Source organism: Pantherophis guttatus, chromosome 1 (genome assembly GCF_059756535.1).
Source record: "Pantherophis guttatus breed Tessera chromosome 1, ASM5975653v1, whole genome shotgun sequence".
Taxonomy (NCBI): domain Eukaryota; kingdom Metazoa; phylum Chordata; class Lepidosauria; order Squamata; family Colubridae; genus Pantherophis; species Pantherophis guttatus.
This window is the reverse complement of record NC_142063.1, coordinates 127535742-127563227: the sequence shown is the minus strand read 5'-3', so window position 1 is coordinate 127563227 and position 27486 is coordinate 127535742. Positions and strand designations below refer to the sequence as shown.

At 36.6% G+C, this 27486-nt stretch overlaps 1 protein-coding gene across 1 annotated transcript; it reads left to right on the top strand.

Annotated features, from left to right (window-relative positions):
- The first annotated feature begins 14 nt into the window (after positions 1–14).
- On the top strand, positions 15–27486 carry HACD2 (3-hydroxyacyl-CoA dehydratase 2). Its single transcript, XM_034422952.3, has 7 exons — positions 15–453; positions 4336–4453; positions 5733–5751; positions 7917–8005; positions 15735–15856; positions 17918–18096; positions 20527–27486. Exons 1-7 carry the CDS (start codon positions 293–295, stop codon positions 20607–20609), a joined length of 771 nt encoding a protein of 256 aa, XP_034278843.2. The 5' UTR covers positions 15–292; the 3' UTR covers positions 20610–27486.

The following is a 27486-nucleotide window of genomic DNA, read 5'->3' as shown; positions in this document are numbered from 1 at the left end:
CACGGCGAGGATTTACAGCGCTGCTGCGGTCGGCTGCTTAGGTACGCGGCGCTTTTCGTGCAGGCTCCCGATGCGGCCGCTCAGTCTCCGGCCACAGCTAAGCAGCCCCAGCGGCTGCTCTTCCTCTCCGACCAGGCGGCCTCCTCCTCCTCCCTCTGCCTACCTCCCCGGGCGAGCCCTCGTGACGCCGCGGGAGGCGAGACACTCCTGGGCGGCCGCCTTGCTCAAGCTCCGCCTCGCGCGCCTGACCTCGCTCCTCTCCCGGCACAGGGGAAGCAGTTGAAGCGGCGCTATGGCGACCTCCGGCAGCTGCAGCGGGACCGGCCGCCGGCCAGAGAGCGGCTCCGGGAGCAGGAGCCCGCAGGTTCAGCAGCCCGGCGGCCGGCGGCGGAGAGGCCCCGGCGCCTTAGCGACGGCCTATCTAGTCCTTTATAATGTGGTCATGACAGCCGGGTGAGCGAGCGCCGGCGCACTCTTGGCGGGTGGGTGAGCTTGGTTTCGGGGCGCGGAAGGAGGGCGTGTGTTGGGCCGCTTCTTCTCGGGGGAACCCGGCGGCCCTCTGACTTCTCTCCCTTCCCTCTCCTGGGCGCAATGGCCTTTGCTCCTTTGAACCTGCCTTTCTTTGCCTTTACCCGGGCAAAGGTTGGAGATGCACATAAGCAGGCGCCTCTTCTCTTTGGGATCCTTACCGAGGACGCCAGCTTGGTGATTTAATAAGAAATATTTTTATTTTGTAGTCGGGGGCCGTTGTGTAATTAATATGCGAGCGTTTGCTTCCCAAAAAGAGCTTTTCTATGTCATGCATCATAATGTGTGCATTTAATGGGGTAATAATGTTCAAGGCTTGGCGTGTACACTTTGTGCTGGGAGGCGATTATGGAGGCTGAAGCGCTCACTTTAGGCTCTGGGAAAATCTGTGGTCATCTCAGTTTGCACCTGTGGCAAGTTTTAAGCAATTCTCATTAGAAGGATCAGATTCATTTCTTAGGGATGGAGACATCACAGGTAAAACATACCTTTGGTGGGTGGGGAAAATAGAATAGAAGAGCCTTGGTGGTGCAGCAGACTAAAGTGCTATTAAGTATTAAGAAGAGCCTGTAGTACAGTGGACTAAAGCACTGTTATTAACAGATTAACATCTGCTGCTTGCAATTACTGCCAGTTCAAATCTCACCAGGCTCAGGGTTGACTCAGCCTTCCATCCTTTCAAAGGTACGTGAAATGAGGACCCAGATTGTGAGGGCAATAAGCTGACTTTGTATAAATATACAAAAGTATGAAGGCTATTGCTTAGCGCATTGTAAACCGCCCTGAGTCTCCGGAGAAGGGCGGCATATAAATTAAAGCAAAAAAAAAAAAAGTAGCACCAGCTGCCTGCAATTACCGCAAGTTCAAATCTCACCAGGCTAAAGGTTGACTCAGCCTTCCATCCTTTCGAGGTAGGTAAAATGAGGACCCGGATTGTAGAGGCAATAAGCTGACTTTGTATAAAAAAGAACACCTCTTAGCGGGGGCCGAAAGCCCTACTAAGCAGGTATATACAAAAGTATGAAGACTATTGCTTAACGCATTGTAAGCCACCCTGAGTCTCCGGAGAAGGGCGGCATATAAATCGAACCAACCAATCAATCAATCAATCAATCAATTTTTTTATTGTAGAGGGATTAGGAGGATTTTACAGTAACAGCTAGAAATAAGTAGTGCCCTTGATTTTTTATTTTTGTTTTATTTTTTTTAAAGCATTTGAAGTCTAAAGTACAGTATTGTGCTGATTAACATTAGGCATTTGGCGTTTTCCAAAGAAATTATGACAATGTTTTGGATTATGTTTTGGATTATCTGCAGAATAACTTTTTCTTTAGCTCCTTAAATTGATCGGGGCTATTTCATCATCACTTTCTTAAACCATTATCTTAACAATGTAAGATAGATATGTGCCACGTTTGTTAAAATACGTTTGTTCTTTTTGTTTGCCTATAGAATTTGCACTGTACAAATGATTATTAGATTCCAATAATAAGAAAGCAATAATTTGAAACTGATATGTTTGAGGTGCATGACAAATTTCTGTGTTACAACAGTACATACAACATTAAGGTTCCAGGATTGAGCATACATGTGGCAAGAACATACTTAGAAAATATGAGGCATGTATAGGTTGATTTTTGAACTCGCGTGTCCATTCTAAATGTCAGCAGGTTGTCTTTCAGTATAATCAGCGTCATTTGCAACCATTTTTGGATCATATCACTGTCTTCTACTATCACCTTATCGCTATCTAAAGAAAGAGAAAACAGCCAAGAGAAGAGGTTGCTTAGTGATCACTGTCATTATAGAACTGCTTGCCAACTAAAGTATCATTGGCTTTGGATGTATTTGCATATGGTGAGAAATAGGTGCTATTTCTCAATGCTGATGCACCACTAATCCAGGCATGTAATGCACAAGATAAAAATTAAGTCACTAAGCTGCTCAGAGTTGCTTTGAACTGCAAGATGGGCAGCAAATAAATGTGTTAATAATAAGTGGGAGTTTTTGAAGAAGCAGAATGATAGTGAGAAAAATTATGAACAATGCTTCTCATAAGAGTTTTTCCTTGCATTGATTATCTGATTATCTTTGCCTTATTTGCTGGGCAGGTGGATATATTTCTAAACAAAATTTGAAACTGTAATTACTCCTATTTTGTAAAAAAAATATTTTGTAAAAAATACCAATACAAGAATTGTAGTAAAGGTAAATCTACAAGTCTTTACTTTACTTTACATCGTGCCAGTTTTCCATTCAGTCTATTTAAGTAAAAGGTAAAAGAAGATAGAATATGAAACTTCATCGGCAGATTATAACTATATAACAGGTTATAAGTGTAGGCCAGAAGGTATTAAATGGGAAATGTTTGCAAGCACATTAGTGAGCCTTACTCCACAAGTATAGTCATTATCACAGCTTTCATGTGATACCACAATCCTGTAATTCCTGCAAGATCCCAAATTATGATCTAGATTCTAGAACTTCTAGAGTGTGTGCAACTCCATTCAGAACTGGATGAACAGCTCTAGCTAAAACGTATTTTCCCATCATCAGTTTCTGTCTTGTCTGTGTTAAGTTGCAGATCATTTTCATCCATTTCAAAACTGTCTCTGAACTTCTGGAGCTCTCTACTTTCCCAGGGATTAGTGGATGTTTCTTAAAGATAAAGATGTGTTTCAGTAACAACTTTGTGACACTTTAAATTGGGTAGAATAGATTTCTCTAGCAATGTTATCTCAAACATCAGCTGAACACATTCTGCTTTTGGAAACAGAATCATAAGACTGGAAGGGATCTCACAGGTCTTCTGGTCAAGCCCCTGCTCAGGGCAGAAGCCTTATACCTTTAAAACCGTATCTTTTTAAAGAATTCAAGTTCCAAAGTGCAGAAATCTAAAGCCAGCGCAACATTGTGCCTCCTGAATTTCCCCTATATGTGCTTTGCTATAAATAAACATGAGTGTGACTAAGTTGGTTCATTATGAGGTTGCTAAATAATTCACATAGTAATTTTAAACTAAGATAACTCCTAGTCTAGTTCCCATTGATGTTATGTCTGCAGACACTGACTTGTTTCCAGGTCCTACCAGTTTTTTTTTTTTTTACAAAAAGGCTGACATGCATCACACCAACACCAAACAATGCATAGCACCAACTTTTTTTCTAAGAAAATAAGTCTTTGAAGGTTATATAATTACTTGGTAAGTCTCATTGGATCTATTGGATCCTAGTAAAGAGTAGCTAGTAAAGTAGTACGATAGTAGTAGAATACAGTTTATTCGATGATGTGCACTTGTGCTTTGTTTCTTTGGAGACATTTAATATTGAATTCTGCTCTTTATACAACATTGCATGACATTGTTAAGCTTCATATGAGAACTCTGTGTTAGAGAAGTGAGTGAATCCTTATCAGTTGATCAAAACCTAATGGCTTTAGACTCAGTTTTAGTCCTAATCTTCAGTTAATACAGTTAATACTTCTATTTAAAATATTTAAAAGAAGCTCATTTTTAGCTTTGCAGTTGTAACTGTTAGATTATAATTCACAGGTTTTTCAGCAACCAGACAAGTTAAGTATATTTCTGTCTTGGTGGAATATAATGCTGAATCATTTATTTTAAGAAGGGTATATTATATTACTCTTAAAATATTTAATAGTGCATGGATCTAGAGTGTTGGGGGCAATATGCTGACTCTGTAAACCATTTAGAGAGGGCTGTAAAGCACTATGAAGCAATATATAAGTTTAAGTGCTATTGCTATTTCAAGAAAAACATCAGTGTTTTCCTATCTCTTTTTCTTCTAGGTGGCTTGTTATAGCAGTTGGTTTAGTCAGAGCATATCTTGCAACGGGTAGCTATCATAAACTCTATCATTCAATAGAAAAGCCTTTGAAATTCTTCCAGACTGGAGCTTTGCTTGAGGTAGGTATATCACAAGGAAAGTCTTCAAACCTAGGCCAGTGATGGGAAATCTATGAAACGTATGTCAAGAGGTGGCATGCCATATCATTTTTGGTGAGATGCCAGGCTTCAGGAACCCTTCGGAAGTTGTGCAAAAGGCCTTGCTCTTGTGCAGTCCGAAACATCCAAAAATTGCACATTCTCATTTTCATACAATTTCCTGAGACTCCAAAGGCCTCACAAGAGCAGAACCCTCCTGCATGACTTTCAAAGGATCTGGAGAGGCCTTTGAACCCTCTGGAACTCACACAGCTCTGAGGTGTCAAAAAATTGTGCAATTTCCAGAGAGAAAAGGACAGTCTGAAGAGGAGGTCCGAAGAGACCTTTTTTTCTCTAGGATGTCAGCAGAGTCAAAATAAGCATTTTGTGACCTTTTTTTTTTTTGGTCACACCAAGCCCAAAAAGTTCACCATCACTACCCTAGGCATTTTGACTTATTCCTATATTGTAATGTTGAATTAATTACTATCCCTTTTAAATACATCATCTTTTTGCAAGATTTATTCTGTCAAATGAAAAAAACATTTTTATTTGATAAAACATAAGTATAATAGGAAGCATAATGATATCAGGTGCAATAAAGAAAGACTGACAAATAATAAAATTACTATTTTCAAGTGAATGTGTTTTCCTTTGAAATTAAAGTTTAGGCATTTTGACATATTTCGTAAAAATGTCAGATAAGTGACTTCATGCTTTTTTTATCACAATATAAAGAAGAAATATTCTATTGATAGAAAGTTCATCAGAGAAAATTAAATTCTTTTTAAAAGTGGTTCTGATATCTCAACAGAAGCTCACATAACTGCCAGATCTTCCAACATGTCATTCGCTTCTCTTCCCAATTATGCATACAGAGGAGAGATTGCTTTATTTCATGGAAGAAGTTCTGATCTGACAATGATCATTGTCTCATGAACATACCCAAAGAAGAATGAATGTTTGAGAACCCCAGAATCTCTTTTAAAAGAGATAAGTCAATCTTCCTCTAATAACATAGTTTTCTAAAAGGTGGCTTCTCGGCACAGCAACATTGTAGATGAGGAATTTAGTCATTGGTGAGATGAAAGTTGCACACAATTATTATTGAACAGATAAGAAATACATGTTATGATAAAAATGACTGGTGGAGATACTATGTAGGAACAATGTTCTTAGTCATAACCATGATACCGTTGTAAAGAAAAATATGTTACAAATGTGAGAAGTCTTAATTATTTCTGACCTTTTTTTTTTTTAGATCGTGCACTGTGCAGTAGGTAAGTTTTTAAATTAAATATTTAATATCTCTTTTGGAAGGCAAGGATGGAATTCTACTCGTATTCTGTGCTCAGTCATTTAAAGGAATAGCAACTATATATAGCATGACATACATCCAGTTTCTCAGCATTTGGTTTTTCTTATTTTTGTTTTAAACATGCATTTGAACATGCAACTATAACTGGTTTCTCAAAAGTAAGAATTACATGTTCAGACAAACAGAAGTTATTTCAACCTGTTATGTTTATTGCTTGTATTGAATTGAATATAGCCCTTGTTACGGTGTTAATTATTTAATAATAAAAATTGGCCTATTTCTGCTTCATACTGCTTATGGAACAACTGTTAGGTATAAACATTAAAGTTTGCCAAAATAAAATGCAGCATTTTGAAGCAATTTACTTACAAGTTGAAAATTTGATCCAATTTTTCTGTTCTTCTGGCCTCATCACAGGAAAGTCAGTGATTTCCCACCCACCCAGCCCCTTTTTTTTTAATAGCTGACCTGGCTGCCAGAAAACAAATGAACATGCTATTTCAACTGCCAGGCTAGAAATAATCAAGCTTACACTTTATTGCAGTTAGGTGAAAAAGTCCTTTTGCAGGATCTCTGAGGAGAGATCATTGTCCTGGGACAAACAGGCAAACAAGGATGGAGACCAGTCAGAAAGGGAATCCAAAGGAGAAGGAAGAGTTAATAAAGTCAGGATAGTCACAGGCAAGAAATAGGTTTTAATTAAGTTGTCCCCAGCATTGTCCAAAGGGAAGGATGGCCATTAATAAGCCATGCTGAACCTCTGCTTAGTCCATAGCTGAGACTCATAGGATAGTAGTCTGCCCCGCCCCGCCCCCCCCCCCCCCCCCCGCCCCCAAAAAAGCCTTTTGGCCAGTCTCAGATTTGTGCTGGGTTGAATCTTCATGAAGGATCTCTGCTTCAGGCCAAGGGGCTGCATATCTGAGTCTGTCGGAAAACAGTTGAGAGATCCTGTGAACTTATAGAGGCTGTCAGAACAAATGGGCTTGCTGACACCAATATTGCTGGGATCTCCAGCAAAGGGATTGCTGCCGTCGATGCATTTTCCCTATCCTGTACTGAAGATGCGTTCCTAACCAGGGTCAACACTTTCCCAGTCTCTAGTAAGGCAATCATACCATTCAGGTGGGAGAAAAAATCTTGCTCTGGCAGAGGAGACTGGATCTCCCAGTATCTGTTAGATTTATATAGCACCTCCTGTAGCCCATTTGTCACTAGATGTCCAGGAACTCCCAACACCTAACATGGTTATTATTATTTGTTATACAAAAGCAAACTTTCTACATGTATGTATCTAATAACTCAGTGACAAAATCTAAAGCAATATTTGATTATGTTGATTGAGAGAAATACAGTTGAATTAGAAATAGTGCTTTATGTATGCACAAATGTTTACAGGTGAGAACTGATATCACTTTACTAGTGTTAAACTGTATTAATTTATAGAAAGATATGAGTTTTACACATGAAGAGTCTTTCATATATTGCCTCTTCCAGAGCTATTCAGACATTTCAGTGGAAATGTTTGGATTTTAATTATAGTCCCTAAAGAATCATTGGTGTCATGAAAATAAAATTACTGGGGGAAAATATATATTTCCTTCATCTGTCACAGGCAGTTGAATATACACTAGTCATTTATTCAGATTTGACATTGTCCCTTTACTGTCTGTGATAAGTGCTGTTTCATAAACAAGAGTTTGCTATTCAGCAAAAAAATTCATTGAAAATGCTATTATTGTAATTGTCTTAACTGGGTGATTGTTTCTTTCTGTGCTTGGCACCAGCATCTAAGAACTCATACAAGTATGTTACATGGGACATAATATCTTCTGTTGTTTAGCTCTGGCATCTGATAATCAGAAGGGAAACTAGTCATGTGTTTAGCAAATTAACTACTTGAAAATCATAATTTGCCATATTTTGAAGTTAAGCTATAGCATGTCTTCATCTCTGATCCAAAATTCAGCCATGAGAGAACATTTGAAACGAATAAAAGAATATTTAACAATATTTAATAATAACACATTAGAATTAATTTTCATAACACTGTCTTTTCAAATCAGATTACTATCTAAGGGGGGTAGTTTAGGAGCTCAAAAATGTATTAAATCTAAATTGTCTTCACAGGGATTGTTCCTTCTTCTGTTGTCTTGACTGCTTTCCAAATCATGTCAAGAGTTTTTCTGACATGGGGCATAGCCCACAGTGTAAAAGAGGTGAGTTGAGATTGAAGTCTTTTATTCATCCTTTATCATGAAGCTCCTATCTCTGTTCACTATGGACATTACTATATAATCTCTTTTGCTGATACCAGATGTGTATGTAACATGCAGTAAACAAATAACCTTTTTGGTACTGTTGATTTTAACGTCATATTTCAGCACCTTGGACATGTATATATCTGAAGTGAGATTCAGTAGGCTTTGAAGAGAACTAGGGGTCATTATCCAACTCATTGTTTGGAAAGGACAATCAACATTCACATGAACAGTTTCATTTTTTACTTCATTGGTTTCATTTATTGCATCCAATTTTCCATAAACCAAAATTATCATTATTATTTATTCAGGTTGTATGGCCAATTACCTTTCTAAGTGACTTTGTCCCCAATTAAAAAAAAAACTATATAAAGGGGGAAAAAATATTTTTTAATGTAACTTAGTTTACAGTTCCCAGGTAGCATTGCTAGCAAGTCTGCTGGAAGATTGAGAGAGGATCTGTTTTTCAAACCTTTAAGCAGCTTTAATGTAGATTTCATTGGAATAGTTGTAGTACTAATATAACTTTACTTTATTTTACTTTACTTTTATTAGATTTCTATACTGTCCTTCTCCCGAAGGACTCAGGGCGATGTACAGCCATATTAAAACACATAAAATCTACAAAATTTAAAAACCATTAAAATCAAATATACAAAAATTTGGCCCACAAATTAAAAAACTAACATACACCCATTAAAATTCATATTCATGTTAGGCCAGCCCGGCTTGTTGAAACAAGAGGGTCTTCAGGGTGCGGCGAAAGGTGCGCAGGTCGGAGATCATACGCACATCTAGGGGCAACTCAACCAACGTAAACATGGTTAGAAATAATTCCAATCTCTTAACTATAGCATAGTAAGAACTGGATTGTAGAACACAAACATCCAAAATTAAAATTGTAGCTGTAATAAAGTGTAATTTTATTGATTATCTAAGCAGCCCAGGCTAGTTGAAAGGATGTATTATTTTCTTTGAAAAAATAGTTACTTGCACTGTTACGAAAGCATTGTACATTTTTTTTGAAAGGCTGTCTACATACCTGAGTTCTTTGAACAAGTTCAACTATTGAGGATGTTGTAAGATGCATGTGTTTGATCTCTTGCATAAATCTTTCATGTCTTTTTCAAGACTTGGTGAGAGAGACTTAATAATTTTGTTCAGATTTCTCTTGAATATAGCTTTCTCTCAAACAAAATAAAGCTATCTTAATTCATTTGCCAGTCTAATGAAGGAATTATTTGTTTTGGTATCAAATATATGATAGCAGATTGTTCTTCTAATGTTTTCTTGGATGCTTTCTGATGTTTAGTGCCTAATATTAATTGCATGAGTCCAGTGATGCCTGAAGAATGTGCTTGTTCTACTAAGATGATAACATTGTTAACTTGTCCTGTCTTTTCCCCCCTCTTTCAAAAGTTGAATTCAAGAAAAAAAAAACCTGCCAAATCTTTAATTTAAGTCCTGCTTTCTTACTTTTCATTAGGGAAGATAAATCAGTATGGCAAGCAAATGTGAATTAAAGCCAAAACTTTGTCATGTCAGATTGAAGACAGTGTGCCAGCATTCAAGGGTATTGCAAACTAGTAGTTAATCAGGCTTGATTATATTTTGTTTTTTTGATGTGTCAGGCATTGCTTAACTTTAATATCTTTACATTATTCTCATAATCTTTAGTTGGTGGGAAAAAGCTTAGTGTCCAATACTGTAAAGCTCTTATTCAGAACACTGATATGTCATTAGTTTTCTGCGTATTATTTTGATGGAACATTTATAATTCATGTGGCAGAATGAACCCAGTAGATCTTACGATTTTTAAAACTGAGTATAGAGATTTCACCAATTTAATCTAGTTTAATCCATACCTTGACAACTAACCTGCTTAGCAAAATATATATATAACTTGGTATTGCTAAAAGACTCAAAAAGCAAGTGAATTTCCTTTTCAGATGTTATTGAACAAAACTTCCAGTCATAGCTACGCATGTTGACCATTTGCAATGCTAAGATTATTGTCTCTAATAATAATATGGAACTATTGATGAGACTTTTTTGTGGGAGATATTGAGCTGATGGTAGTAGAACAAGTTCGCAACTCTCTTGATGAACAAGATCTCCTGAACTTTTTCATTCAGGGTATTAATTCCAGGTTCAGTATTGAGGCAACATTGGCCACTCTTAGAAGAGCATTGTCAGGTCTTGGATGGGGATAATCTATCCCTCCTGATTTATTGCAACCAGCAGCAGTTTTTAATACCATCAATCATCATATCTTATTGGACTGTCTGCAAATATTTGGGATAGTTGTTTGTAATGGTTGTTTTTCTTCCTCAGTGAACGGTTCCATCCTGTGATGGTGGGGGAGGAGAGGTTGGCTGAGTGGCCTTTCATATGTAGATGCTCTAAGGTCATTTCTCTCCCCCTTGCTATTTAACATCCACATGAAGCTGCTGGGAGAGATCATCTGATGGTTTGGAGCTTAGGATCAACTGAGAAAAAGATACTGTTAATATTACTTACCAGTTCCTGTAGGCTGTGGGAATCTGGGATGAGAGAGAATCAGGGGTGAAATGCTCCTAGTTCGGATCGGATTGCCTGATCCGGTAGCAATGGCAGCGGGTGGTTCAGAGAACCAGTAACAAAAATCCCTGTGCCCCCCCCCATGCCCAGATGAGCCGAGCGATCATCAGAGGCTGTTTTTTTTACTTTTAAAAGCATTTTTTCTACAACCTCTTCGGCCAAAAAAAAAAATGCTTTTAAAAGTAAAAAAGAAAAGGCTCTGATGATCGCGCAGCTCAGCTGGGATCGTCAGAGGCTTTTCAAAGCATTTTTTCTGCAACCCCTTCAGCCGAAGAGGTTGTAGGAAAAAAATGCCTTTAAAAGCCTCTGGCGATCCCAACTAACTTGCCTGATCGTCAGAAACTTCTAAAAGCATTTTTTTCTGCAACCTCTTCAGCCGAAGAGGTTGTGGGGAAAATAATGCCTTTAAAAGCCTCTGGCGATCCCAGCTGACTTGCCTGATCATCAAAGGCGTCTAAAAGCATTTTTTTCTGCAACCTCTTAAGGTTGTAGAAAAAATGCTTTTAAAAAAATGGCCACGCCCACCCAGTCACATTACCTCCCCACCAACAAGCCACGCCCACAGAACCGGTAGTAACAAATTTTAGAGTTCACCCCTGGAGAGAATAGACTGAAGTTGAATCCTGGTAAATCAGAGTTGGTGTTGCTGCATTAAGGTTCTCTGTCACCATCAGAATTGTTTCTTGATGAGCGAGCACAACCTATTGGAGAGAGCAAGTTCATGACTTGAGAATTTCTGGAGATTAGCTAGTGTACCATTTGTGATCCTACCTGTAGCAGGAGCACCTAATAGAGCTTATTATCACCATCCAGTTGGATTGGATTAGTATAATGGACTCTTGGGCCTTTAAAAACTACTTTTAAGTTGGCCCAAAGTTGGTCCAAAACAAGCAGGCTGTATACTTCCTGTCTTCCAATATTATCAGCAAATAAGACAAGTTTGGCCAATAGTTTTCCAGGTACAATTTAAATTGCTAGTTTTAACCTATAAAGCCCTTTACTACTTAGTACCCAATATATGATCATCTACTCCAACCAGTACTGGCAGGACTGATCAGATAAAAAGAGATATATTTTTGAGAATGGGAGGACACTGCCTTTCTTCGACAGCACCAACATTGTGGAACAGCTTCCCAGTAGAGATTAGGCTAACCCCCTCCCAGTTGACATTTTGAAAGCTACTAAAGACAGAATTGTTTTAGAGATCCTTCCCCTGATTTTATCACACAATTGGAAACTACTATTTTTATTATTTTCATTCTTATATTTGGTGGGTATTGTTTTATTGTTCTTACTGAGAACTTTGTGCTATGGATGTTTTAACTGGTTTGTGTAAGCCACCAAGTTTTTTTTTTTTTTATCGAGGCAGAATAGAAATAAGTAAAATAAACAAATATGTTTAAATTTTGATAGATTTATTGTTTTTCTTTATTTGTGCAGCAGTAAAGAACGAATTCCTTACTGAGGACTATTTTTGAAAGGAAGAATATTTGTGTACCTGACATTGGAGAGAAATAAAACCAGCTATTGGTGGTGGATGGAGGGATAGCTGTGTTTCATTTTAAGCTATGAATTATTTGTTAGTGTACCAGCATTAATTATTTATAATATCTCCAATACTCTATTAGTTTTGAATGATGCTGAAAATGGTTTTCCAGTCATTAGCCGATCTCGAGTAGCCATTGTTTAGTTCATTACTCTTATCATTGGAAGAGTGGAATGTAAAACAGTGATCATCATATGCCCAGTAGGTGGCAGTAGGTGACATAAGTATCTTTTAACAAAATACTTAAAATGGGAGTCTAATACCATATGAAAGGTACTGTCTGCAGTCTTGTATGAAGTTTTTTTTTTAAAAAAATAATAGCACAGAGGGAAGATTTAAGTGCAAATAAAAGCTTTTTCAGTAATTACTAGCAACGTGAGGGATATCAGTCTCTTCTCTGCACCATGCAGAGTTAATACAATGACACTACAATTGATGTATTTAATACTGCAGGAAATTAGAACCTGTAATTTGTTAATTTACATATTGTTTCTGAAAATGCAGGTGTCTCCTTAAACTGAAGTTTCCTTTTGTATTGTTAACAGCAATGTCATTGATATAAAGTATTGATTACTTTTGGCAGAGTTATTCTTTTGAAAAGTAGAATCACTGACTGTTTTCTAGCACAGAAACCAATCGTAAAGCATTGTTCTTTATTCAAACATTATCACATGGTTACTTGGGTGATGTCGTTTGAGTGATGTCTCTCTATTCTTTTATAGAGAGAACTATCCCATCCATCTCCTCTGCCCTGGTAGAGTCTATATAGTGGTGTTTTGTCTGCATCAACCAGTTTTTACCTTAGAACACTCCTCTTCAACCCAATTTTATTGGTAGTAAGTGATAAAAGTTCCTCCCTCAATTCTTTCCTCCATTCCTCTTATTCTGTACTATCAGAATGCTTTGGTGAGATAACCAACTGTAAATTCTATTTCCCAAATATCTTCTGTATTGAATCTATTTCAGAGGGAGAGCTGCCCAAGCTCCTAGAATAAACATGTTTCTGTTGGAGAGTCAATGAGGGAACGTTGAGTGAAATAGACAACAATTAGCAATAGGAATAGCACTTAGATTTATATACCGCTTCATAGTGCTTTTACAGCCCTCGCTAAGTGATTTACAAAGTCAGCATATTTCCCCCAACAATCTGGATCCTCATTTTAGTGACCTCGAAAGGATGGAAGGCTGAGTCAACCTTGAGCTGGTGAGATTTGAACTGCCGAACTGCAGCTAGCAGTCAGCTGAAGTAGCCTGCAGTGCTACTCTAACCACTGCGCTACCTCGGCTCTATACATAAACAAAGAGGGCTAAAACATTCCCTAAATTCCTGGGAAACAAGATCATAGGAGAAGAAACACAGGCAGGCTCCTGAAGTAAAATATAATCAGGTCTACAAAATTGATGTCAACCCTACGAGGTAGAACAGGAAGACTAGAATGATACTTTATTGAGACATAATAAACTTGCAAGCTTGCTTGTACTTTGCCTTCTCTCCATGTTGGAATGACATATAGTACCAGTGAACCTTGTTCCTTCAGTTCATACAACTCTAATTTTAATTATTTTTTTTTAATATGGACTAAATGACCAGTTCTTTCCTTTTTGCATGTCAGGATTTCATCTACATGAATAACTGGTTTTTTTCATAGATCTACAGCTCTCCTTCCAATGCCCTTGACACTAGGAAGTCTGTTGCATTTTGCTTCAGCAGAAACATATCCTTTCTAAAAGAATCCCACATTTGTTCATTTCCTATGTTAGCACAAAGCAAGGTACTTCAGTTTCATTTCAGTGTTTTTTAAGAAGAGTGATGGCAGCTCTTAATCCTTTCTTTGATCTCCGTTAAGTGACTATGAAAGTTCGAGGCCACTTACCGCGGTGCTTAAAAGTTTATGAACCTATTTGAATTTTCAATATTCATGTTTTAGGTCATGTTTATGTAGAAATATTGAACATTCAAACAGTTCAAGAGACTTCACTCTATATAACATAGGTTTTGGTCATTTTAGCAGCTTTTTTGAGGGGAGCATTCTTTTATTCAAGATCTGTCAGTCTGCTAGTTTCAGCCTTCCTAATTAATTTGGCAGTATCAATTGAGTCTTCAATTTCAACAAGGTGGGATTGGCAAGGCTCACATTTTTTCTCCAGTTATTATTTTAGCTGTCCCCTTCTTTCTGATAGATTAGCTGGCTGATTCCTCATATGTATGTCCCAGACACAACAACGAAGAACAGGATTAAGGTTACCGCCCTCCCTTCCTTCCCTGCAGGAGAGTTTCAGTACAGGTAGTCCTACAACAAACAGGACCAGAATTTCAATTGCTAAGCAAGGCAGTTGTTAAGTGAGTCATGCCTCATTTTGCAACCTTTTTTTTAGAAACATAGAAAACTGACGGCAGAAAAAGACCTAGCAGCCTTATCAAGTCTGCCCTTTGAGTTTTTTGTTTCCTTTTTAATTAATTATTATTTTAAATTAATTATTATTTTTAATGTTTAATTTATTTTTAATTTTTGCCCGATGATGGACATATGTTTATTGCGAGCATGTTTTAACTCGGTTACTAGTGATTGACCAACTACCTCTGCTGGAAGTTGGTTTCAAGCTTCCACCACTCTTTCTATGAAGTAATTGTAATACTTTATGATATTACTTTTGAACTTTCCTCCTGTCTGAGATTCTGCCCCCATGTTCTTAATTTTGCCATGGTTGTTAAGCGAATCACTATAGTTGAGTGAATCATGCATTTGTGAAGTGATGCATTTTTTTTGTACACCTGAACCATTGCATCCAAATGTGCAGCAATTCCCAAAAGATAACAGATGTTACTGACCTCTGGTCCAAATATGTAATTTTCTCCTAATCTTTATCCTTTTCTATAATATGACAGAAATAGTTTCCAGATGAAGCTTTTATTATTCAATTGCCTCTAATTCAAAGTTTTACAGGGATTCTTAAGAATGTTTTCTACTTGAACCCTCCTTTTATTCACCCAATTTCTTTCTTTTCTAATTATAGAAAATATGTTAAGCAAAGACAGAATAGCCATCCAGTATCTTTTGACTGGTAGAGCTAGGAGCTGTGTTGAAGTCACCCCTCTGAAGTCACCCAGAATTCTTTACAACAATGCATTACATAGACTCCTTCTTTCTGCTGCATTTGCTGTCTTTTAATGATTTCATTTTAGAGTAATAACACAAATCAGAAGTTGATACTTTAAAAATGAAGATTCATGTGTGCAACATTTTTAATTTTCTAAAAGACTCCATTTCAATGTTTACTGATGGGGGAGGCAAAAATCATTTTAAAACTACCACTTTCCTGTAGCCTGTTCTGGAGGGAGAATTGAGATGGCTTTTAAACAATAATGAAGAATGAATTAGTGTGATTATATGTGCAAAGCTTGAAATCAGTGGAAGGATGGCTATCCCGAAGCCTCATGTTGCCTGATTTGTATGGTATGATTCACCTGCTTGGGGTGAAAGAATATAAGCATGGCTTGATATTTTAGATTATATATTTACTTTATTTTCCACTTTCAACAACTGCATTTATCTTTTATAGGTGCAAAGTGAAGATAGCATCCTTCTTTTTGTGGTCGCCTGGACGATCACAGAGATCGTCCGTTACTCTTTCTACACATTTAGTTTACTAAACCACCTTCCTTATTTTATCAAGTGGGCCAGGTAAGGTGATTAAATACTTAAATAATTATCAGTTTTAGAAGCAGTAGCTCAATGAAGCAGAAGAGAAACAAACAGAGACTAGGCACTTTATGTGAGCCGAGGTGGCGCAGTGGTTAGAGTACAGTACTGCAGCTACTTCAGCTGACTGATAGTTCAGCAGATCAGCAGATCAAATCTCACCGGCTCAAGGTTGACTCAGCCTTCCATCCTTCCGAGGTGGGTAAAATGAGGACCCAGATTGTTGGGGGCAATATGCTAATGCTAATGCAATATGCTATATGCTAACTTTGTAAACCACTTAGAGAGTGCTGTAAAGCACTATGAAGCGGTATAGAAGTCATAATAATAATAATAATAATATGATGATGATGATGATGATGTAAGGAAAGAGTTTAATGAAAAGCATTTGGATTTGAAGCATCTATTTTGAGCATGGAAATACTGTTTCAGATGTGAAATGTTTGAATTATCTAAATATTTTATAATGTAATGTTTCAAGCTCAGAAGCAGAGCATCTTCTGTAGGTGATCCTCAGACTGCAACCACTCACTCAACAACCATTTAAACTTGCCACAGTGCTGAACAAGGACTTGCAATCAGTTCTTGGAGTCCTGGCCATTATAGCATCCCCATGCTCACATGATTATGATTTGGGCACTCAGTACCTGGTTTGTGATTACAAAATTGCAGTGAGCCACAGTAATGTGATCGTGATTTCTGACATTCCCTGCTAGTTTTCTACAAGTAAAGTCAGTGGGAAAGCCAGCAGGAAATCAGAAGACTAGGTCACATGAGGCCCTCCCTTAACAATGGCAACCAGGATGGCCAAAAATACGGTTGCTGAGTAACATGGTCATGTGTTGTTGCACTTTATAATCATGTCACTTAGCAAGATAGGTCCCAATTGCCATCATAACTTGAGGACTACCTCTACTCAAAACAGGTCCGGTCCAGTTTGAAACATTTCCAAAAAGATTGAAACAGCCCATTTAGCATTTCAAATAAGGAGTTTTGAAGTTGAAATGGTTTGCATCTAAAGCCTTTTGCATAGGGAATGTGTTGACTGCCTTAGAATTGCTCTGACTTTGAAGATCATTAAGAACATCTGGGCGCTGTATGACTTGGAGAAGTTGCGTTTTGATTGGGTTGCAAAAGACCCTTTGCTCCCCTTTCAGTTTCTTACAATTAATTATAAAATAGGAGAAGGGAGATTAGGAGTGTTACTGTTTTTTTGTGCTTGAAAGGAAGAAAGTCAATAGAATTAGATCCATTTTGCTTAATAGGCATGTGCATGAATGCTTAGAGGGAGAAGAGAAGTTGTATTTGGTTATAGGAATCAATTGCTTCCTAATTTAGATGATACCTGTGCATGGAGGGGGTATTATTTTCTTTCTTTCGTATATTCAGAGAACTAGTTGATGAACAATTGCATTTTTGTTTTGTAGTAACAATTAGTATAGCACATAAGCATATAGCCAGTTAGTGTGCTGTAGTTTATAAGCTGTTTCTATTTAAAAGTATTCCTTACTTATTTGCAGAAGAGTTAACTGTCTCAAGGGCCACCAGTTTTTCTTTTCTATATATTGGACTCCTTTTCCTTTCATTTATTTTTAACCTGTCAAATGGCTCTTTAATTTGTCTTCATACTTCTCTCTCTCCCCCTTTTCTTTGTTTGTCCCCTCTTTCAACTGTCTTGCTATTTTTGATTAAGGAAATGTTCAGGAAATCCTTTGCAGAATCCTACTGAAGCAACAATCTATTCTTATGAAGCAATTCTGTTTTTGTGTCTAGAGGTTCTCAGTGTTTTTAATGAAACTTTATCCAAGTAAATGTGTATTGGATTATACCGTGAGTTCCTAGAAATGAGAAATTCGCAGTTTATTAAATTTAACTTTGAATATTTTATCCTCAAACAAGGTATAACTAATCAGTTATAATAAATTTTATATTAATTTGGTTATGAAATGTGGGTATCTTTAAATCATTGAAATTTCAATAAGTATATCTAGAATTGCCTCTCTGGCTTTTATCTCTATGTGAATATTTGTTTTGGTTTTGTAGGTATACTTTATTCATCATACTATATCCAATGGGAGTTACTGGAGAAATGCTCACAATGTATGCTGCTCTGCCCTTTGTCAAGCGATCTGCTTTATTTTCTATTAGTTTACCTAACAAATATAATTTTTCATTTGACTACTACACATTCCTGATCCTGGTTATGCTAGCTTACATTCCAAGTAAGTGCAAACTCAGTTCATATTTTCTTGCCTCATATGTATCTAAAACAATTTGAAAATATTTGTGATCTTTTGCAGTTAAAGACTTTGTGTGTTGGTATTCTTGGAATAATCTTGCAAAAAACCTGGCGGGATAATTTTCAGACCTGACTTCCAGGAGTTGTCCCATAATTGAATTTTGTGTGGAAAATACACCCCAGTCATCTATTAAGGTTCTCTGGCTGAAAATCAACTAGTAATCCACAACCTAGTTCTGCCCCTTAACCATTACACCAACCTGTATGGGTATGTTTAAGATTACCACAGTGAACGTAAATGTACAGTTCCTGTATCTATGAAGGGTTTTTTTTGCAACAGTTGTTATGATGATCATCTGCTAAAGCTCAGAACTGTCAGCCCTGCATGGAAAATCTACACATCTGTTAAATATACAAAACTCTTCACTAAACCTCTCTTTCCTGCATTTTGTTCTGGCAACTTTCCACATTAGCTGGGATACACAGATTTTACATTGGGCTCTTCCTCACAGCCCCATTTATGTTTTTCCCGTCCATCATTGAAAAGCCGGGAAAGCATCTCATTTTCAAAACTGATGCCCCCCACAGCATTATTTTTACCTCATGCCTCAAGGGTGAGTAAGGCAGTGCTGTCCAGCAGGAGTTTTTTATTACCTATTTCTGGATGACATCAAGAATATCTCCCTCCCTCCTTCCCTCATGGCCTTCCTGGCATGATAGAATAAATATCAAATAAAAATGCTTTTAAAAGGCTCTGACAATCCCAGCTGAGCCACACGATCATCAGAGGCTTTTTTTTTTACTTTTAAAAGCATTTTTTCTACAAATGCTTTTAAAAGTTTTAAAAAAAAGCCTCTGATGATCGTGTGGCTCAGCTGGGATCGTCAGAGCCTTTGAAAAGCATTTTTTCTACAACCTCTTTGGCCGAAGAGGTTGTAGAAAAAATGCATGTAAAAGTAAAAAAAAAAAAAGTTGGCCACGCCGATCCAGTCACATTACCCCCCCCCCCCACACACACACACCAAGCCATGCCCACAGAACCGGTAGTAACAAATCTTACATTTCACCACTGCTTTATTTATTTATTTATTTATTTATCGAATTTCTATACCGCCCTACTCCCGAAGGACTCAGGGCGGTGTACAGCCATGAAATAAAACACATAAATATACAAAATTTAAAATCGAATAAAAATGAATTAAATAAATTTGGCTGAATTAATACCCGTAATTTAAAATACCCCTAATTTTAAAATACATTAAAAATTTAAAATTTACATTTAAAAGGGAGAAGATTTAGGCGAGGCCCGCCTACCTTTAAAGGTAGTAACCGTTTGAATTGCACCTAGGGACAGATCAATAGCTGGTGCAGCTCACTTAAGAGTAGCGTAACATGTGCCACCCTAGAATCCTCCAAAACTGTCTGCACTACTGTATTTTGAATGAATTGTAGCTTCCAAATGCTCCTCAAGGATAGCCCCACGTTCTTGTTCCTAGCCGAACATCACTTTTCTGCGGGATCACTCGATTCCGCTTCATTCTTCTTCAGAAGCAGCTGGCAGCAAGGTGGGACCTGCTCTATGAAGATGTGCCCTTAGTAAACAGTAAGCAGTCCATCTCAGAATCAGGGTCAGGTGGACGAGCCCATTGTCATCTGTTTTCCTAGCACTAGAAAATAGTAATCGGTGCACTGATTGAACAACAAAACTTGCAAATTTCATTTTGCTACTACTAGAAGATACCATCTCTGAAAATTTTTCCAAGGCACCCCCCCAGGAGTCAGAACTTGTCTCAAAGGCATAAAAGAAGAAGATACGATATTAGACAGCCAGCATTTTTATTCTATTGTGCTGTAATTGAAGCATAAATCTTATCAAAGCAGGGCTTTTTCATGGGAAGAACCAGAAACTATTTGAACAAAAACTTTCTGCAGCTGTTACATCAAGAATGAGATAATTGTTCTGTGAGATACTGATTTGTTTGAAAGAAGGTCAGATTTACAGTGGCCAAAGAAAAGTGAATAATAGAAAGAAAAGAAAGTAGAGGAAAGAAGGACAGTTTAACTTCTGAATGTTGAAGCTAGTAGCTATCATTTTCTTTTTGCTTTGACTTGTTTTATTAATTAAAGAACTTCTGCAGGGTATACTAGGACTAAGTATTGCTTGTACTTTAAGCATATAGTGTGCCATAGAGGAAAAAAATACAGTAAATTGACTATTGAAATGAAAGGTGTCCAAAGAAAAACTGTCTAGCCAATTAGTATTTCCTGAGTAGTGTTTTACCCTGATATATTGAAAGAATGCATGCTTTGAGATACCAATATCTTTTTGTGAGTCTTTGAATATAGGAAACTAATCAAAATGTGCACAGAGAAAACTCCTGACTTTTAATTACCCAATTCTGTTGTTTTTCAGGCTTCCCTCAGCTGTATTTTCACATGTTACATCAGAGAAGAAAAGTACTTTCTGTTACTGAAGAACACAAGAAATGTGAATAATTCCAACTTCTATTTAGAGTTGTGCCCAAATATGTGTGCAAACAGGAACCTACCCAAATATGAACACTCAATCCAAGTTATAAATAATACAGAATAGTAGTATTTTGAGAAACTCAAAATAAATACTTGATCAACTGCTCAAATATTACTAAAGTTATCAACAGTAGTAATTTTGGGTAAAATCATTACCCTATGAAATTGCATTTTCAGCATGTCTTATTATAGTAGAACCTGTTTTTATTTTTTTAAGTGACTCTATAATCTGTTGATTAAAAACTACCATTACATGCTTGATAATTAAAATCATAGATAAGTAAACTTGGATTAGGATTAGAATTATTTCAAACTTTGCATGTCTGACATTGCACCGTAACTTATCTGGAATGCTTTTAAACATTTGCCTAAACTGCCATCAGCTTCCTAAAGATTGCTGATCCTGATCTTAGAGAAGATCATATTCATATCCAACAAGCCTAAACAAAGAGACAGTGTTACCATGATAATAGCTGTAACCAGTTGCATAATCTGCACAACTGATTTTTTTTATGTAGTTGGGCCTTAAAATACTGCATTGTTGCACAAGAGTGAATGAGTGTTTTAAACATGCAACGTAATCTTAATACCTCAAACTTGGATGTTCTCTTGCTATTCTTGAATGCTTCTCTCCACCAAAACCCTGTTTTATTGAAATGCACACATCATAGCTAATTTGTTTTTATAATCTGTATTTAATTGTTGAAGTACAAAGAGAATAAATACAAAGAAAATATACAAAGATAGGAAAACAATAAAAAAAGACTGCTACATTAAAAAAAACAGTGAAAAATAGAAAAAGTAAATTACTTTTTAGTGATACATTTTCCTCCTTTCTTCCCTTTGTATTCCTAACTACTACACTAGTAGCTTTAAGTAATTCGTGATTGATATTGACAAAAAAACACTTTTGATACAGCTTTAAAATTGCTGTCCAAATTCATCCAGTTGCAATCTGTTAAGAAAATGTTGATACTTTTAGAAAAATAAGCATTTAGAGAAATTGAAGATACTTTTCTTTGTTCATGTAAAATTCAAAACATTTTAAGGCTCCATTAATTTTGGGATTCAAGCTATTGCATGAAAGTTTAATGTGTTTCAAAGCTAACTCATTTGGAAAATTGACGTTTTATATGGAAAATTATTGAATCTTTGAATACTTTTTATTAAATAACTGCTTTGATAGTCTTGAAGAAAACACAAATTGTCATTTATATTTTTAATTAGATGCCATCATGGTAAGGGGATAAGTTTTATTATTGCTAAAAATGATGCTGGTATTGCTCATTTTCCCTAGTACTAAATTTATGTACATTAATTTACAGTTTAGGAAGCATATCCTTCTTTACTCCATCGCAGTAACTTACTTTGTATCTCACTGTCACTTTTTACTTCGTTCTACCATGGGGGATGCCGGGAATGCCTTACAGAAATCTTTGGCATTCTTGTTGATCATTCTGTAAATATATGTAATTTTTTTTGTCAGTCCCATTATTTCCTCCAAGCCAGATACATAGTGCAACGTGTTAAAGAGTTTTCCTTAATGGTTTGTCTGTAACAATTTTGTATCAAGTAGTGGCTTGTATTAAATGGTTCATAGCCAAATTTATACAGCAAACATAAGCATACATTTGTGTGAATGTTGGAAGAAGAACAGCACTTAGCTCATTTCTCAGTTATCCATTCGGTGTGCTGATGAGACACCTTTCCTTTGGGAATATGGTGGCTTGTTGAGAGCAAGTTGTGCCATCTGAATCATTCTAAGCCTGCAGCAACAATCATTCTATTCCTTCCCTTTGCATGTTACCATCTTAGCACATCAGTTCTACACTGAAAAGGGTACCATTGTCATCCCCATGTCTGGCAGGATCATTAAAATATAGCATGTGTTTTCTTGGAATTTTTGATAGCTGGCCATTAACAAAGCAGCCGCATCCACTGATTCAGGGGATTGAATTACAAATTCAGCACACTTAGCGGTTTTATATTTATAACTGGAAAAAAAGATTCTACCAGCCTCTGGTTCAGTTTTATCCTTGTGATTGTGCATAAACTCAGGTTATCTTACGAAAACCATGGCTTCTGTTTAGAATGGTATATTCTTGCCAACTTGGACATAAGACAATTCAATAAAATTTGAGTCCATCTAAATCATGAAAATGCTTTTCTCTGTTAGCCCACTTTATAAGGGCTTTAGGAACCTAGCAAATATTGCATAACCTCTCCTTTCAGCTCATACAATCTATTTAGCAGGAAAAAAAGGACATGGAATACTGTTAGCTGTAGCTGCTGGTCAAGTACTTCCCATGGCATAAATAACTCTAAATCCCCGTTGCTGTTCTTAAGGCTGCTTTGCATGATATGGGGCAGCAGTTGTGGGATACAGGTGTATGTAGTGTTTTAGGTTTGATTTGGGAAAAATCTCAGCACACCAGAATGCAGACTGTACAACTCTGCAGCTCATGAAAATAGTTACATCTGCCCCTGAATTGCATTGCTGCCGCTTGATGGATTTCTGCATCAGACCAAGATTGGACTAAATAATCTCCAGGATTATCTTTCCAATCCTTACACTCTGGGAGTTTGGAAATTGACATAGCTGTTGAACTACAGAGAAGCACTGCGCATCAATGTTTCCACATATTCCATAGTTCTTCCAAGTTGGATCCAAGACAACAGGTCAATGTTTTATTTCTGATGGGTTAGTTCTGTCCCCTAAACAGATTTACCTACTTTTATATGGCAGCACACACATTGTATTGATGTGATTGATTTTATTTCATCCTTAACAGTCCTTTCTTTAAGCTGCTATGCTTCTGCTATTCCTACTGTCATATCTTCGCTTGCATAGGCTCAATAAGGATATTTTGTAAGCGGCTTGAAAATTGCCCTGGTAGTTTAAAGCAGAGAATGGTAATTTCTTTATTGTTGAGAGCTATTCTGTATTTGTTTGCTTTGCAACTAAGAGCCATAAGGGAGATGACTTATACAGTGAATAATACCACTGAACAAAGGATAGGATTTTACTGATTTCTCTTCCATTTTGGTGGAATAGGAATCCTTTTAAATAAAAGATGGGCACATGTAGTTTTTTTAGGGTATTTTGGATTCTGAAAACCACAGTGGAGGTTGGCTGTGAGCTGTCCACCCTATAATAAAAAGGAAAATAAACACTTTTGGTTCTAGAATTTAATAAGATTATATTTTTTGTAGCAGTTGGGTGAAACATAACCCAAATTCAATTGTTCACTTTTCCAGTCCAAATTTATTATTTCTGAAGCTCTTGATGGAGAAAAGAAACATATCCATCGTTGGGAAACAAAACCAGTTCAGAAACATTTTAATGCCCGCCTTTTGAACTTCTAATAAATGTAGAACAAATTTTTGAAATGGTGAAGAAGTAGCCATGTCTGACTTAAGGTTTCTGTAAAGTTTTTGCAGAATCATGTTCGTCTAAAATAATTTTGGTCTAAGAATTGTGCCTGAAGCACTGGATTTCAAACTCTTAATTCTATTTGTTTTATGCACCTTTGAGTTTTTATACACCACCCCATCTGATTCTTACTAACATTCTTCAATATGCCTTCTATTGTGTATTCCCGGATGAAAAGACCAATCCTGAAGGTCATTTGATCCCAGCTACTGGTAAAAAACATGTTGACTATTAATGTATATGGAAAACTCTTTTAGAAGAGTAAATGTCTGTTAATTACATGCTTTTTACCCACAGCCATTGTGAAAAGCAAATCCATTTTTGTGTAAAGTATTGCTTTTATGTTACCAGTTTAGACTAATGAGCCTCTATTTCAGAACTTTACCTAACCAATATAATCAGGGCATAAGGAACTATGTATCTGAATGACCCATATAGATTGTGCTTGCCCTTTAAATGTGACATCAAAGAGGCTCTTCTAGAACACCTGAATGGCATATTGTAATGGCCATAAAAATATGCCATTTGGAAGGTGACTGGCTTTGTAGTTTCCACAATATATTTATTTGTAAAATTTATTGCCACCCATTTTACCTCAAGGTAATTCTAGTAAGTACCTACCTTCATAAACAGCATTGATCTGGGCATAATTCTAAAACAAAAAAGATAGAAATTGTGTTTGTCTGCCTTAACCTAAAATTCGGAATTATTTTCAATGTCATTTTAATGTGAATTATATATTTTATATTCCTGCTCTGCATTATTTACTTCCACCTAACCAAACTTATTACCTTAGGGCACTGCTGTGGAAAGTTTCTTCTGGGAGAGAAAGATATCAAGCACTTAGTTAACTTACATTTAGATTCATTTTTCCTTCTGATAGACTACTGTTCAGGCTCTTCAGATGGATTTTGCCATAAAGAGATGGATAGGAAAAAGGGAGAGGCATCTAATTTGTGATTAGAGGAAATTAGTCTACCCGTTGGGTCTGCTTAGAATGACTTTTTCACTACCAAAGCTTGGTAGAAGCCAGACTAGGACGTAGAAAAAAAATAAAATCTCTTTAAGATTGGAGAATGGATTTCTAGGACCAGTTATTTAGAAGCTGATATTTGAAGTTCCTATACATTGGTTCCATGTGTTCCAGTAATTAATGAATAAATGCTGCCAGCTGTGGTATTGTATAAATTTGAGTTGTTACTAAGGCTGTTCAAAAAGCAGCAAAGGAACCTTGTTTTATTATAAAACTTCCTGCTCAAGATTTCATCACACTTCCAAAATACGTTCCAAGCAGATACAGTATGTGCAATAGTATTAAATATGTGTGTAAGGAAACCACTCTCTGAAGGCAGCTGCTAGAATAGGAATGGTGTAGTAGAGTTGTTAACATTTACCGTGTATGCCAGTGGTTACAAATTGGGATACCATGACCCCCTAAATGAATTAGTGGAATTGATTATTTCAATTTTGTGTTAATACCCTGTTTCCCCGAAAATAAGACATCCCCTGATAATAAGTCCAATCAGGTTTTTGAGCGCATTCACTAAAATAAGCCTCCCCCGAAAATAAGCCCTCCCCAAAAATATTTAAATGCAGAGCTGGAAATCAGGTAAGACAGCAAGAGGAACCCCATCTTGCTCCATGCGCCCCAAAATAAGATCTCCCCGAAAATAAGGCCAAGCACTTATTTTGGGGTTCAAAAAATATAAGACAGGGTCTTATTTTCGGGGAAACACGGTAATACTCAAAAGTCTGAGTTAGACTTCCATATTTTATTTTATTTTTAAAAAGTGGGACTCCCTTCTAAGAAATTCCTGAACCTGCCAGGGGCCACAAACCATAGTTGAGATCCATGCTGTACTGTAGGTTATTTTGCTACTTGGAGTAACCTTCAAGCATTTTCCCCCTTGAAGCAGAAGAGTTACGGGTACCTATGTGGAGGGGGAAAGCATCTGGAGGAAGGAGATATTAATTTTTCTCTTGTATCAAAAAATATTTGCAGACCTTTGCATGAGTTCTGCGTTTAACCTATAGCCAGCCCTTAAATCCATGCATTCTGTGCTGTACATTTAAACACTGCACTCCTTTTTAACTTGAAGTTTCTCATGCCACAGCAATGACAACTGCTAGGTTGTTGAAGAACATCACTAAGGAGGAAAATGTATTAAATTATGTACCATTGGTTTTCATTACAGACTTGCTATTAGGCCTGAACGACTTACTTAGTGAGCTAAGGCAAAAACAGCTTATCAGTGCCTTCAATACTATTTACTTAAGATACAACAATGCAGTAAACAAGACTTTTTCAATTAAATCTCCTCTGGAAGAATTGTGGTTGGACTGCTGAGCGCTGCTGTCCCAGAGTAGCTGGAGAAGGTTGAACTGCTCTGCTCTTGCTTAGTTGATCAATTAATGCAATATTAATTCTTAAGTCACATTAGTGCTGTGCATGGGCACTGTGCTCATTAATGTAAATGGCAACCAAGGCTCTATGCACATAATACTTTGTGGAGGGTTAGGCACATTGTATTTGTGAAGGAAGAGTTAATTAGGTTAATTGTCTATATGATGCATGCTTCCTTGAAGGAAAAAAAATCGGTGGTGATTACCAGACCCAAATATACGCATATAACTGCACGCAAGGTTAATGTATCCCAAATGAGAATTTATTGAGTGTTAAGTATTCTTATCTAATACCTTTGTACTGTTTCCATTTACCAGATGGCTGTTAAAATGACTTGATTTCAAGACAAATTTGCCTTACTTTTCAATTCTTGTAGAGACAATCTTTAAAATCTGGATTAAGCTGCAGTGTTGCTTTATTAAAATACATTTTACTTTGACCATATCGCAAATTCAATATTAGTTTCTCAATCATCAGAAATTAAGTTTGTTTGATTTGTACTTTTTGAAATTGTTGAATTTTGTCTTTTGAAGTGTACTTTAGTGAATTATTTATGGGATTCTGTTAGGAGGATTTTCCTCCTGTAGTATAGTCTGGGATATTCTTCATATATTTATTAATTTTTCTTCTGCATGTATATTAAGGCTGCAGCAGAAGCCATGTGCTTATGTTGGGATAATTTTTGTGATGTATATAATAATAGTATAAATAGGATATCTAGTTTGTATCTTTCACTGCACTTACTGATGGTGATTTCATCTCTATTGATTATGATAAATAATCATAATGATTTCATTTAATTTGGTAGGAAAGATTTGAAGCATGTATATGGTAGGCCAGTTTATAAAATTGTTATGCTTCAAGTAACATGTTTATTATTGATATACAATTGGATTTTTAATCCATATTCCTGTAATAGAATTTGATAGAAATGGTAGTCTTTTGTAATTTTTTAATGTTGTGAACAATACAATTGTAATTTTATAATAAATACTTTACAATGCAAA

Bases quoted from the DNA above. Each gene is read 5' to 3' on its own strand.
- HACD2 (XM_034422952.3), top strand. From the start codon at position 293: ATGGCGACCTCCGGCAGCTGCAGCGGGACCGGCCGCCGGCCAGAGAGC. The intron at 8,006-15,734 runs GTGAGTTGAGAT...TATCTTTTATAG, and splicing joins TAGCCCACAGTGTAAAAGAG to GTGCAAAGTGAAGATAGCAT. The intron at 15,857-17,917 runs GTAAGGTGATTA...TTGGTTTTGTAG, and splicing joins TATTTTATCAAGTGGGCCAG to GTATACTTTATTCATCATAC.